General features: G+C 42.7%; 1 protein-coding gene across 1 annotated transcript; it reads right to left on the bottom strand.

Annotated features, from left to right (window-relative positions):
* Positions 1 to 720: 720 nt before the first annotated feature.
* LOC123400952 (WD repeat-containing protein 11-like) lies at positions 721 to 13,408 on the bottom strand. The gene is made up of 21 exons (XM_045094667.1): positions 12,156 to 13,408; positions 11,219 to 11,526; positions 11,038 to 11,105; positions 10,727 to 10,814; positions 10,438 to 10,619; positions 10,165 to 10,301; positions 9,934 to 10,000; positions 8,766 to 8,865; positions 8,521 to 8,632; positions 7,744 to 7,819; positions 7,440 to 7,622; positions 6,893 to 7,053; positions 5,812 to 5,914; positions 5,199 to 5,406; positions 4,832 to 5,118; positions 4,628 to 4,749; positions 4,298 to 4,442; positions 3,102 to 3,194; positions 1,890 to 1,963; positions 1,536 to 1,589; positions 721 to 1,450 (listed from the first exon to the last, which is right to left on the bottom strand). Exons 1-21 carry the CDS (start codon positions 13,190 to 13,192, stop codon positions 1,147 to 1,149), a joined length of 3,909 nt encoding a protein of 1,302 aa, XP_044950602.1. The 5' UTR covers positions 13,193 to 13,408; the 3' UTR covers positions 721 to 1,146.
* Between the last annotated feature and the right edge of the window lie 242 nt (positions 13,409 to 13,650).

Raw genomic sequence — 13,650 nt, 5'->3', positions numbered from 1 at the left:
ATTTTGTGCCTATGGTGGCAACATTGTGGAGTCGGGACGACGATATGACTAGGGGAGGGCCTGCGTAGGAAGAGGGCAGGTCGAGCGATAAGTTGGGAACCATTTGAAGGGATTTAGGTGTGGGTCCGGGTCTATCAAGGATGGCGGGGAGGGATTTTGTGCCTATGGTGGCAACATTGTGGAGTCGGGACGACGATATGACTAGGGGAGGGCCTGCGTAGGAAGAGGGCAGGTCGAGCGATAAGTTGGGAACCATTTGAAGGGATTTAGGTGTGGGTCCGGGTCTATCAAACCCAACGTGTCAAACGCATCCAAGGTTTGGCGGGGTGGGGGTGATGCCGACGTGTCAAACGCATCCAAGGTTTGGCGCAAGCACGAGAGGGGAGGGGAGGGGCGGCCGTCATGACCTCGCGCATGTGTTCCTTAGATATTGTTTGGGTACGCGCAAATTTAGGCCAACCAACCATACCACCCTTCCTATATCCACCTCAAATATGGGCTGAATTTAAGAGGTGCCCAACATCCCGGGTATATATGGCCAGTTTAAGGATGCCGATCGTTTTCAGGACCGGCGTCTCAACATATGGGGGTTCTTTGGGCTGTAGATGCTCCAAGTACAACAATAGAATGCATGTTCCCTAAAACAAAATACAAAAGGTTAATTTACACAAGGGTTGCTAATCCACTGGTTGATGGCTATGGATGAAGACACGTGAAGCATTTTCCCAGATTGAACAGATATATGTTCTGCAAAATAAATGTAGTAATCTCTGCTAAAAAAATGATACATCTTGGTTAAATTCACTACCCAGTGGCTCGCTCAACTGACACATAAAATTTACATTACTAGTGAAAACAGTGCCAACAGTTGTGATCTACAATACAACATCATATGTATATTCCTTTCCCCTATATCGCAAAAACAGTTTCTTCGATGCCAACCGCACATCAGCAGCCCTAATATCGGCCTTGGGTAGCGTACCACACAACACGCTGCTCGGCATCCCGCACTGAGCAGATCCTGATGAAAAGCTTCACACAAAATTTCGATAATTACAGTTGCAGACCGGATGTCGAGCCTCAGTTCATCCGCAGAACTTGTGATGTCAAGCCTCAGTTCATCCGCAGAACTTGTGGTGTCAAGCCTCAGTTCACAATTGGTTCCATATCCATGCAAAGATGAATCAGTTTCTGCTGGTACTGCCCGAAGACCTCGCTGACCGCGATGAGGTCCTCGTCACTCACATTCTTGGATGGGAACAGGAGCTTTTGACTCCGCTCCGTTGCTGATCCAGGCACCTCATCAGCAGGCTTGGACTCTTTGGTAATTTGTGAATAGATCTCATGGCAGGCAAGCAAGAACAGAGCGGCGGTGTCTGGTCGCTGGTTGCTGCGGAGCGTCTCTAAAGCCTCCGGGAATGCTCCAGCAGCAACATATAGTATTAGAGCTCTAGTAAACAAATAAACAACATATTGATACGGGGCCGGATAAATAAGCAATCAACTAGTGTTACTATGTGTACGGGATCAGTTACCTCCACATATTTTGTTCACCACGAAGAACATAACCAGCCCACCTGTGCAGTACCCTGCGTGAGTCAGGCAAAGGACAGAAGGGAGCACCTTAGCGGATTAATAAAGTGAAACAGCAAAACTAACATTTAGCTACACAAAAGGCATTTGGGTCCATTTATCTGCTACTCAAATACTGACATGAACAGATGACTAAACCAAACTAAATTACTGCTTTCTAGTCCCTGCCATGGGCGGGCAGGCTATACAGGGCCATACTGGTCCATTGTCATGTGATTGTGTGTTGAGACAAGACAGGGCATACAATTGAAGTACATTGGAGTGAAAAAATAATTAAGAAGGTTAATATGAAGTACCTTGCATAGTCAGATCCACGCAAATGAGTTGCAGCCAAAGTAGCAGCATCAATCCAGCAACCAGCATCTTGAAGCTGAGCCATTCAGGTGAATTTCATTATGCGCAAATCTAACTAACAAAACTCAAACATAACGGTAATAGAATGTCCCTCGAGTTAAGTGCCTAAGGGCATCTCCTAGGCCTGGGCATTCGATATAAACCGAAAATTTGGTTTCTAGCATTCGGTTATTTTGTAAATTCGGTCAGGAAAGTGAAAACCGAAAAAGACATCCCAAAATAGGAAACCAAAAATTCGGTTAACCCAGCTTTTCGGTTTGGTGATCAGTTTATACCGTATTTGCGGAATGTGTCAACGAATTAGCCATGTGGTTAGTTTCCTTTCCACCTGCGCTCTGTATAGACTAGCTATCCACCTCCTTGTGTGTGGCTGGCCGAGGTGGGACTAAACCACCAGCCGGCAGCGCCTCGTACGCACGTACAAATTGACTACGTCGGGCACACACAGAAAATGGAAGACACCGCAGCTTGCCAGCTTAGGCCTTGCATGCAGGTCATCGCTTGCCGGCTTGGCCCATGTATTTTGTTTTGTCACGACTCTCAATGCACGCGCTCGAGGCTACCTAGCGCAGGAACAACTCGTTGTTGGATGTACATTCATGTCATCACGTGTCCTAGCCTATATTCGGTTTTCCTGTTCCGTTACCGTGCCTATACCATACGAGGCCGCGCGCAAGTGCTCACGCCGGCTGCAAAGCAATCGCCCCGGAGGCGGCGCCGGCGATCGTGGACGGGAACATGGGCCGCTCCGCGTCGTTCACGCCGCCACGATAGGCCGCGACGACCACGAGGCTGACCCGTCCAGGTCAATCATGGAGCTCACCTCGACCAGCCACGTCCACGACAATCATGGAGCTCACCTCGACCGGCCACGTCCACACGGCGGACTCTTCTTTGTGGGAGTTCAGCATTTTCGTTTAAATAAGTTCAGAAATTCAAAAAATAATCTTTTTTGTTAAGCATGTACATGTTCGTGTATTTTGTGTGTAAAGTTTCATGGAAAAAATATTAAAAAATTACTCCAAAAAGCAATTTTGTAAGCACCACACTTGTCTTCTCTCCATAAAAGTTTACATGCACGATGGGCAGAAAATTATTTCTTTCACTCCCAGGTGCAGCTTCGAATTATTGGAAAATATCAACTGGGCTGTTACCTGAGAGCATGCTTCCTGATATTTCCCCACAGCACAGAGAAGATGTGTTCCAGATAATGACTTGTCCGTTCTAACCATATTGGCTGCAACAACCTTCAAAAGATCATAACTTAATTAAGGGTCCCCTCCATGAACGAACAACCATAGCCCATAAGATTTTCACCAAGGACATTCTTAGCTCAATCTGAGGACAAACTGACACTAAATATGAAAACTCATGTCTTCTAGATTAGTGGGAGTACACAGAAATTTAGACCTAACATCACAAAGACTATTAACTATTAAGAACTAAAAGTAAGATCCATGGACACTAATAAAATGTACACAAGGTTTCTACAGTAAAACCAAAGTACATTGTGGCACATAAATGATCAATGAATAGTAATCAAATTCACCTGATGTTGAACCATGCTATAGAACACTGCAATGTTTGCATTCTACAGTAAAGAGACGATGCATGTATTCTACTCCCTCCGTCCCGAATTACTTGTCTTAGATTTGTCTAGATACGGATATATCCAACACTAAAACGTGTCTAGATACATTTGTATCTAGATGTATCTAGACAAATACAAGACAAGTAATTTGGGACGGAGGTAATACTATTCTATTTGAGCTTTAGCACTATTCTATTTTATATCTTTGGAAATATTAATTTAAAATTGACGTCATTGCTGCAAGCCAGCAAGTAAACTCTTCTCCCTCCAGTCCAAAAAATGCTGCTTTCCTTTGTGGCTTGACGTATTTTCAATATACATCTTTGGTTGTTATTTTGTACTCCCTCCGTCCCATAATATAAGAGCGTTTTTGACACTAGTGTAGTGTCGAAGACGCTTCAAAGATGCTATTATATTATGGGACGGAGGGAGTATCTTATATTTTATTTAAGTTTGTCACGGCAATACCACAAAATACTTTTGATAGCACATTTTCTTATATTAACTTCTCATAATCATGAGAAACATAGATGACTCCAGATGTACTGATGCTCAAAATTGTAAAGGTGGATCCACTTGCATATAAAAGCAACATGCGTTGCAGACAATTATATAATTACGTAAATTGCTGATTTTATCATCGACCTTTCACTTTACTCTTAAGCCAAGTTGGTATGCTGTTGCACTATGTGTCATGTCCTAAACAAGCTATGTTCCATAGTGAAGAAAAGAATATGGTTATCTTTTACGGCTGTTCACCTTCACTGCAAGTTCATGTAAAGATCTTGACACGGCAGATGACAATACAACTGCTCTTAATGCATTAGGGTAAAAATTTGTCCCTTCAGGAGGAGTTGAAAGTAGCAAGGACACCGCAGCTTCCAAATTTCCAAGAGAGACAAGCCTGAATTGATGAAAAACATGTGGCACACGGAATTAGATGGATGTGCTTAGTTTCATACTCCCTCCGTTCCAAAATAAATGTCGCTGCTTCAGTACAAAATTTGTACTAACTTAGTACAAAATTTGCTTCACTTATTTTGGGACAGGGGGAGTAATAAACTACGGGTTTACATATTTGGTTCTTACTCATGAATACGCTTTTGCAAAGCATCTTCACCATCAAGCTTGTCATGCCAAGGTATCCTTTCATTCGCATTGAACCACAATTGCTCTTGCTTAAATGCCATTGTACTTAATTGCCCATAACCCTGCAGAATGGATAGCTTGCTAAATGCGAAAGTATGCATATATGGATGCTGGAAATTACCGACCATCAGATTCAAATATTACCTCAGTATCGTTGGCCGCATTTCTGGCTGCAGACCTCTCGCTTGAAGCTATCCTATTTAATGTGGAAGTTTGTTCAGAATCAGCACGTACACTTGATTCGAAGCCCTTCTCACTTGATCTACTTGTTGATTTATCCAGGGAATGCTGAAGGGCTTGCGGAAGCTGTAACCAGAAAAGTGCTTCTTGGAAATCACCAAAAATAGCAGCAGCAAATGCAAACCTTGCACAAGTTCCTTTATTTACTATAGTTGAATATAATCCGGCTCTTCCATCATCAAGGATGCAACCTTCTCAACAAAAGGAAAAGGAAATATCTCCATCATTTATGCCAAATCATCTGCTAAAGAAAATATATTGTTGACATTACCATCCTTTCTGTATGGCTCCAACACTTTAAGCAGCAATTCAGCCACTACAGAATCACCAATAGGAGGAAGTGTTGTCTCAATCATGTATGAACGAAGATCCCCAAAGGTTGACTGTCCTTCCTTAAAGCTGTTAGAGGCTAATTTATCACTATTATTGCATTCAAACCAAGAAGGCTTCACACCAAGCTGCAGAATCATACGCAGAGCCTGAGACCAAAAAAAAAAAGATAAGTGTTTGTGTTGCATCGCAATCCAATCTTTCAGAAGGTGGAAAATGCATATATCCAAAATGGCCATTCAAGGAGGCTGATTAGAAATACTAGTTACTTAAGGGCTTGGTTCTTTAAATGAAAGAACGTAACCATATCTGCCAGCAGCATTTTAAGCAAATGCAATGAAATGCAAGTCTTTCAAAAGCTAACTTCAAGAAATATATACTCCCTCCATCCCAAATTACTTGTCGTAGAAATGGATGCATCTAGAACTAAAAATACGTCTAGATACATCCATTTCTACAACAAGTAATTCTAACGGAGGGAGTAGTAAAATAGAGTTCATGCACGATTATATCAAAAGATGAGTTCAAATATTATGATACCACATCCATCTTACCAAAGCATGTGCTGTGGGGAACAGTATTGGTAGGCATAATGGCATTGGCCTAAATCTCTCTTTTGTAGTCAGCAGCCTAGAAGCAGAATTGATCTTGGTATCACTGGTGGATGAAGAACAGATGTTACAAACAAAATTACATCAATAGTATCTCAAATGGAAACTAGAGCATGAGACGTCTTCCCCGCAAAAAAAGCATCATGTGACGAACTGAATAAGGTCTACAGCATCCCAGATAAAGTTGGACAATATTTTTCAGTTACACAAAACTAAACTAGAGAACAAGCATTACCATACCCAGCTACCTTTTTCTCTTCGCCTCCATCAGACACCAACGGCAAAGGGCAAGGAAAAATAATAGACCAATGGATAAATAAATTAGATGGAAGAGAAACAAATTTATTACCCATTCACGCTGACGGTGCCTTGAATAATGGGTAGGAGGAGGCTACTATGAAATCACAAATTGTGCAAGTACACCTGAATAATGCTTACGGGCTAGTTCAAATTCAATTCACATTGCCAACAAAGTGCCATTTATATATTATTCTTGCCCTTTCCTGTTCAATGGCTGGTTTCCCTTTATTTTCTTAAGTTGCGTTCAAGTTTTGTTTACAGATTATTCTTCTAATCCACCTTTATGTCGACAATTTCTCAGTGTTTAACTAGTACTCCCTCCGTAAAGAAATATAAGAGTGTTTAGATCACTACTTTAGTGATCTGAACGGTCTTATATATCTATATTTCTTTACAGAGGGAGTATATCCTAACTGGGAGAATTATATGATGACATAATTATTTTAATATTATTGATAGCAAGCTACAATAGTGCGGATACCATATCAGAAGTTCCTTGTGAATTCATAAGCATGCTATATAAAGAGTTCAGAAAATTAACGAGCCATCTTGATAGCACATGAACAGAATCAAACACTATGGGACACAACATTGGTCGCCTCGGTTCATTCATAGAGATTGACGGAATTTTAATACAGTGACAAATCTAAACCTCATAAATAAATAGAATATCTGTACAATACAGTGGAATAAGAAAAGGTTGTGCATTCTTAAAATGACATACGTGTTAACTTCAACCAGACGAAAGCTGCTATCAGCTCCAGCGATGCATAATACAAGTGGTTCATCCTTCCTTGTTCGGGTTGATAACCAATCAAGCTCCAAGACGAGTGTGCCAGGAGATTGTGGATGGAGAAGGGCATTTGCCAAGGGATCTGCACTATCCTAAAACATAGTTCCTGAATTCAGTGGCGCACTACTATTTTGAACTTGTTCCATCATGGCACAGTATGAGATAGTTTATAGACATGATAAGAAATACAAAAGGATCAGATGTATACTGGAAATTGAAATAAAACAAGCATCTTTTACAATGAGGATGAAAGAAGAGCGCGAGTAACTTATTCAATATAACAACCTTTTCTCTACTCCAGTGGAAGTAACAGCTTCTTATAAATATTCTTAGCATAATTTTTTTACACAAAATAACCGTGTTTCATTTAACTATTTAAAAATCATACATTTCACATCAGACTCACATGATGTGAGTGATGAGTCTTGAGCTAGACAATGACATGATAGGCTGTTAGCTAATGCTTCTTTGTACTTACCAGGTCAAATATAGAGAATGTATTATCATAGAAGAGCACAGCAATGCGTCCTCTACTCCGATCACCATGAACGACAGGAGAAAACTTAATCCTCCTAATGCCTTCCCTGTGAGTGCTAAAAGAAGAAGAAAGGCCCGTTATAACGTCCCACCATCGAATGTTGCCTGATCTATCACCCATCACCTATTTTTTGTTAAAAATGGTAGCTTTAGGTCAGAATGTGCCCCAGGATAATCTACCTTACACATAAAAAATACTGCAAAATGGAACTAATAAACTACATGTGGTGCCACAATGTACATACAACGTGGGGAAGACGATAAGCCATAGCAGTAACCAGGCCATCTGAAGAGGCAAATGATGATGACGGCCACTTTGGCCTGAAAAACACAATAGAACCACATACTTAACATGGATAGACATTTAAAACGAAGATAGTAGTGGTTAAACATCAAATAAACTGCAGCTCACATATAGAAAGAAACTACGTCAACAAAGATATGGGCCAGCAGTGGAGGGGGGTGCGGCACAAAATTTTACTTTGATCTCATTCTAGTCCAGTTAGAATTCGTAAGATTTCAACTCTGAGAACCAAACCTAATAGAAGTAATTAGCTTCAATTATAATGAAATTACTCGAATGCCATCACTAATAACAATCTGTACTCGATGGCCTAATTCTACAAGCACCCAGTATCTCCCACCTTATTCTGAGGTAACTCAAGGCATACTTATCATTTGGAGAAATACAAACACAACATTGCATGCAATCAAGTAATCACTACCAAAAAGCCCACGGTCTTCTGACTCCAATACAGAAAGAAAAAGCAGGAAACACGATGGATCAGAAAATTGCCAGAAAAAAAATAGCATCAGATAGTAGAGGTCACAGAAAGAATTCAAGAATAACGTATTGTTTTTACTTGCCTATCAAATATTGTGATGATCTAGCACAATTGGGTAGAGGACTAAAATAAAATGAATGACATAGATTTCTGCAATGTATATAGTGATGATCTCATCAAATGTGCATATGAGTGTCTTTTCATTGCTGAAAAATATAAAGTCAGCCATTCGAGTACCTAAAATCTCGTATTCGCCGTCCTTGCACTTCAAACACACCAAGAGCACCATTGACTAATGCAAAAGCAAAACTTTCAGATGTTTCATCAGAACTTTCTGCAGCAGTACCCTCTGCAAGCAAATAATATTGCAAAAATGCAACCAGAGAAGAGTAGAAAGTTTAAATAGATAGTATTATATGATTCAAGTATGGAACCTATAATGTTCCCAATAATATGACTTCGCTAGTGAGTTAAAAGTGCACCTTTGGAGGTAGATGATTGCTTAGATGCATTCTGACTTGGTCGTGGAGCCGCTGGCAGTGTCCATTCTAACACCGTAAAAGGAAGAGCCAAGGATCTAAGCTACAAACAGTTCAGAAAATTTACAAATATCATGCTTCCAGAACTTCTATGACAAGAAAGAACTGATTCACACATGATACAGCAAAAGTGAGGCAATTTACGGAGATAAAACTATTACTGTAAGGGTCTTCAAGATACAGTTACTGAATGTAACACCAGTATAGCCTCTGGATTCTCATTATGATATGGAAGTGCAAATTTAGCACAAAAGTATTGTTGCTTAAAATCCATTCCTTCATTGTAGCATGAGTTACTTGAAATAGTATTCTCCCTAGCACTTAAAGATAATTGATTTGTTTGGCACTACGTCAAACAATGTTAACGTAATTATTCTTGTGCCTTATTACAGATCATTTACAACACCCCAACAACCTTTTGCCAAAATAGCTGATTTGGTAACTGGGTTTTAAATGGATATGCAAAGTAAACAACAATTCCCTATTTCAGAGACAGTTCCCTTTCAGGGCTGCCAAAAACTGATACAACTGAATAAAAAAATGACTGCAACCTTGATTCCTGAGGTGAATATCTGTTTATCAGAACTACTCGAGGCCCCCACACCAATGATATCCTTTTGTCAAATTCAGTGCACGGATTAAGATAAATAATGGTAAATATACCTCCTCAGAGGCATAATAGCTCAGTTATATGACAGCCTATTATGGATGATATTCCAGTCCGATAAACATGACCATGTCTAGCAAAGTTTGTGCGTAAATGTATATAGGCCAATTTGCCATGCGCAAGACAACACCGAGTTACTTAAAAATATGCATCTAAATTCATTTGTGTAACATCCGAAATATGGAAATCAAAATTACAAAAGTTAACACTGTGATTAATGGAGCAGCTGACTTTAAGCTCTTTCTCTTTTGTTTTGCTGTGCCGTGAAGTGCAATTTTCTCATATGCGTTTTAGAGAGGTTGTCGAAAAAAGACAATCTATAGAGATACCCCATATATATCCAATCAAGATTACAAGCAAGTCTCTTCAGGTGTCTGCTTGTAACCAGGTAAGAATAAGTAATTGCTCTAAAATTTGCATAGATTCAGGCAGAGAAATAAGTACCATCATCGGGTTCTTTGTCATGGCCCACACTTCAACAGGAGCATCACGAAACATAATCAGAAGGTACCTGGTAAAAAATATTATGATTGAGAAACCAAATATTGAGCTTGAGAAATCACAGCAAGCACAACGGCTATAAGATTATGTGCAATGAATTAGCAAACTGTAAGGGGAAATAAGAAGTTATGGACAAATGAAAGATGTTATCACAGGTCAAAACATGAAACCAACCTTCCAGATGAAGATGCCCTCAATGCTCTTATTGCTGCGCGTTCAGGCTTTTGGAGCACACGGAATGGGCGATTTAGCCCACTTCTCAGGCATGTGATAATAAGCTTATTATTGTATCCTCCACTCTTATCACTAACCTGTACCAGTCAAATCAATGAGAAAACTAACTATCTGTGGCTCTTTGCTGTTGGTGGATTGAGAGCCTAATTAGGACAGTAGACAGGCATTTAATTATCAATCAGAAATTCACAATATACTAGATGTATAAAGCACCTGATTATATGAGAAGGAAACAAGGCGTGAGTTTCCAAGCCATCTTAGGCCTCTGACTGTGCTGCTATGAACAGCAAAGCTGACAGAAACTGCATTAGCCAATACGTCAACAACTTCAATGGTCCCATTTTGAGTTCCTAGAGCAACAAGCGGTACTGCTGGAGCAGGATTGTTTCCACCACCTTTAGATAGAAATGTTGTTCAATGTTATAAAAGTGTGAAATTTTAAAACCTGAAGATAATTTCAGAAGGAAAACAGCTAGCAGTACTATGAGCATCAGGGACATACGGGCTACTGTGGCAAGTAAAGAAGGGGATGGCACCGCTAGAGTAGTGACAGTAGATGACAAAAGATGAAGCTGGCCCATCAAATTAATCTGCATAGCAAATTAAGCATGAGAAAACCCGGAAAGGCAAGCAATAGTTCACCAACGTTAAGGGATATGGACCAAAATTTAGATCACTAAACAGGTACATCCTAATCCTAGGGATCTAGAAGGATCAAGTAATGCAAAGCAGCACAGAGATTTCACATTTGACTGGAACTATGATCCCTTACAATGGTCAACACGAGAGAGGGAGAGGGGTTTCTAACACAACCTTTATTGTAAAATCAAGCACATTGGAGCGTGGGTTGGAAGTTCCAGCATCACTATGCTTCGATGTACCTGGTTCCTTCCCGACATTAGTGACAGAAATAGAATCATCAGTCGATTTAATAGCTGGGCTAGGAATAGGATTTTATTTATTTATTTGCTGTCTTGACAATACTGATTCGCACCTAGATTAATTTTATTGGAAGATACTGACTTGTCAAAAGTCAAATGCCATGACCAGATCTTGCCATCTTCAGATATTGATGTCAGATATGTCATGATCCCTTGATACATGTCCTGGTTCGACTTTGTATCAAAGATAATAGACTCTGAAGATTGCATATGTGCCAAATCCTGAGATTTTTTGCCGATGTTACGAAAAATAGACTCTGACTGCCAGATCGTAGTAGCAAGAACGGCCGGGGGAGGAACAACGGTACCAATCGAAGGCATGAGCTCTTCCACTGCATGCAACAAATGCACTTGTTCACCCCTAGAATAAAAACAGAAACAAAGTTGAACTTAATATGTTACAATAAAACACTACCTGTTAGCATAATATGTTACGTACTACAAAACACTACTTGTTAGCCATTTATGTACAATACCGAAACTATATGTATACTGTTGTGCAAATTGTTACGAATGTATGCCAGCAAACTAGAAGAGCAGGTTACACACTTTCAAGGAGGCATACACAAATGTAATGGCACAATGACATCTACAAAATGTGTGGCAAGAAAAATATTTTTGCAATTAGTACATATCGCTGACTCTACATTCCTTTTAAATGTCAACATACATGATACCCCAATGTTTACAATATAAGGCCATCTATGCTCGTCAGCACATTCCCAAGGATGTAAAGTTTACATAGTACCTTATTTAATTGCTACTGCATCTATAACTTTTATAAGAGGGAGCACATTCTAAATTGTTCTTTGTTTTTTAGATAAAATAACTAGGCTACTGGTTGCAAAATTTTCTATGGCTGTACTCAACAATAAAAATGTCCACTATGACAGTAGTCTTTTCAGAGTTTGGGCATTCAGTCAAGTTCTCAGTTAGATGTTCTTCCTCAATTATTATTGTAAAATATATTTGCAAGATGCGCAAACTTACTCCTTGCGCTTCCAGATGCTCAGCTTGCCATCAGCATGCGTGCAATAGAGCAGGTCAAGATCAGTATCGGCCATAACATCCGAGAACTTGCCGAACCCCCTTGGCAATGAAGCAACAGAGAGCGCAATGCTGTAGTTAAGATCAAAGACGACGAGCTCACGAGGGTATATGGCGTATAGGATGTTTCTCCACAGTGGGGAGAAGCACAGCCTCGCCGCAAAGAGCGGGAAAGCTGCGAGCGCCGGGGCTGGCGCGGGCGCTGATATCTCCTTCTCCAGCCTCTGCAGCTCGGCCACGTCCCCGGCGCCGCAAACGATCCGGTGCTCCTTCAACGAGATGTCGGAGTCATGTCGTGGCACAGCGGAGAGGAGGAAGCCCTTGAGACCGAGCGCGCAGAGGTGGCGGTCGTCGAAGGGGTCCCGGCGGAGGCAGGAGAGGTACTCGGGCGAGGCGTCGAACATCCAGAGCACACGGGGGTTGTTGCTGGTCTCCCAGATGCAGAGCAGCGAGGGCCCGTGGATGGAGGCGAGGAGCCAGCCGGAGGCGTGGTGGATCCAGCAGAGGTCCTGGACGCCCCCGCTGGTGCCGGGCGCGACGCTGCGGGACTCGTCGAGGCTGAGCAGGTGCAGCACGGCGCGCGCGCGGGCGTCCCAGACGGCGACGCGGCCGTGGCGGTCGCCGGCGGCGAGGCGGAGCGGGCGGTGATCGTCCTCGGCGCCGGCGGCGTCGTCGGCTGCGGCGAGTGGGGGCGCGCTGGCCGTGGGCGCCCAGCGCACGGCGGTGACGAAGGAGGCGGGCGAGGAGGCGGAGGAGGAGGGCATGGGGAGGACGCAGAGGAGCTGCATGGAGCGCGGGTCGGAGACGACGACGCTGCTGCCGGCGCCGTGCGCGAGGAGGCCCGAGGTGCTGAGGTCGATGCAGCCGCCGTTGCTGCGGCTGGCGGGGCCCGGGAGCATCGTCGACGTGGCGCTGCCGCCGCCGCCGGCCGCATTGCCGCGCGATCGCACCGACGGGGAGGCGGGCGGCGCGGCCATCATCGCCCGGGGCTGGTCAGGGCGAGGCGACGATTCTCTCTCTCTCTCTCTCTCTCTCAGATCTCGCCGCGGAGCACCATGTGGGATTGAGATTTGAGAATTGAAGGAGGGTCGATGTCGATCTGCCCCGTGCGCGCTGCGTGGGAGGAGACCGGGAAGGAAGACTGGTGCGGCCTGTCGGGTCAAGGGGGCTGAACGAGATCTGGTCCGTCGCAAATGAGTCGGTGCTTTGAGATTTGCGTATGCCCTCACAGGCGCAAAGAGATGGTATACCGCGTGTGGGACCCATAAGCTTCTTCGTCCTGGTGTAGTTGGTGGCTCAAGGGCCACAATGGCTGCAACTAGACGGCCCGAGGACCACAATGTCGGCGGTCCGGACATGAACACGGCAATCGAGAAGGATTTAGACCCTTTCCATGCTTTCCATGTCGAGTGATAGCGAAGAGATTAGTAAGAAACAT

This window comes from Hordeum vulgare, chromosome 6H, assembly GCF_904849725.1.
Source record: "Hordeum vulgare subsp. vulgare chromosome 6H, MorexV3_pseudomolecules_assembly, whole genome shotgun sequence".
NCBI lineage: Eukaryota > Viridiplantae > Streptophyta > Magnoliopsida > Poales > Poaceae > Hordeum > Hordeum vulgare.
The sequence above is the reverse complement of the archived record's forward strand: the minus strand, read 5'-3'. Positions and strand labels throughout refer to the sequence as shown.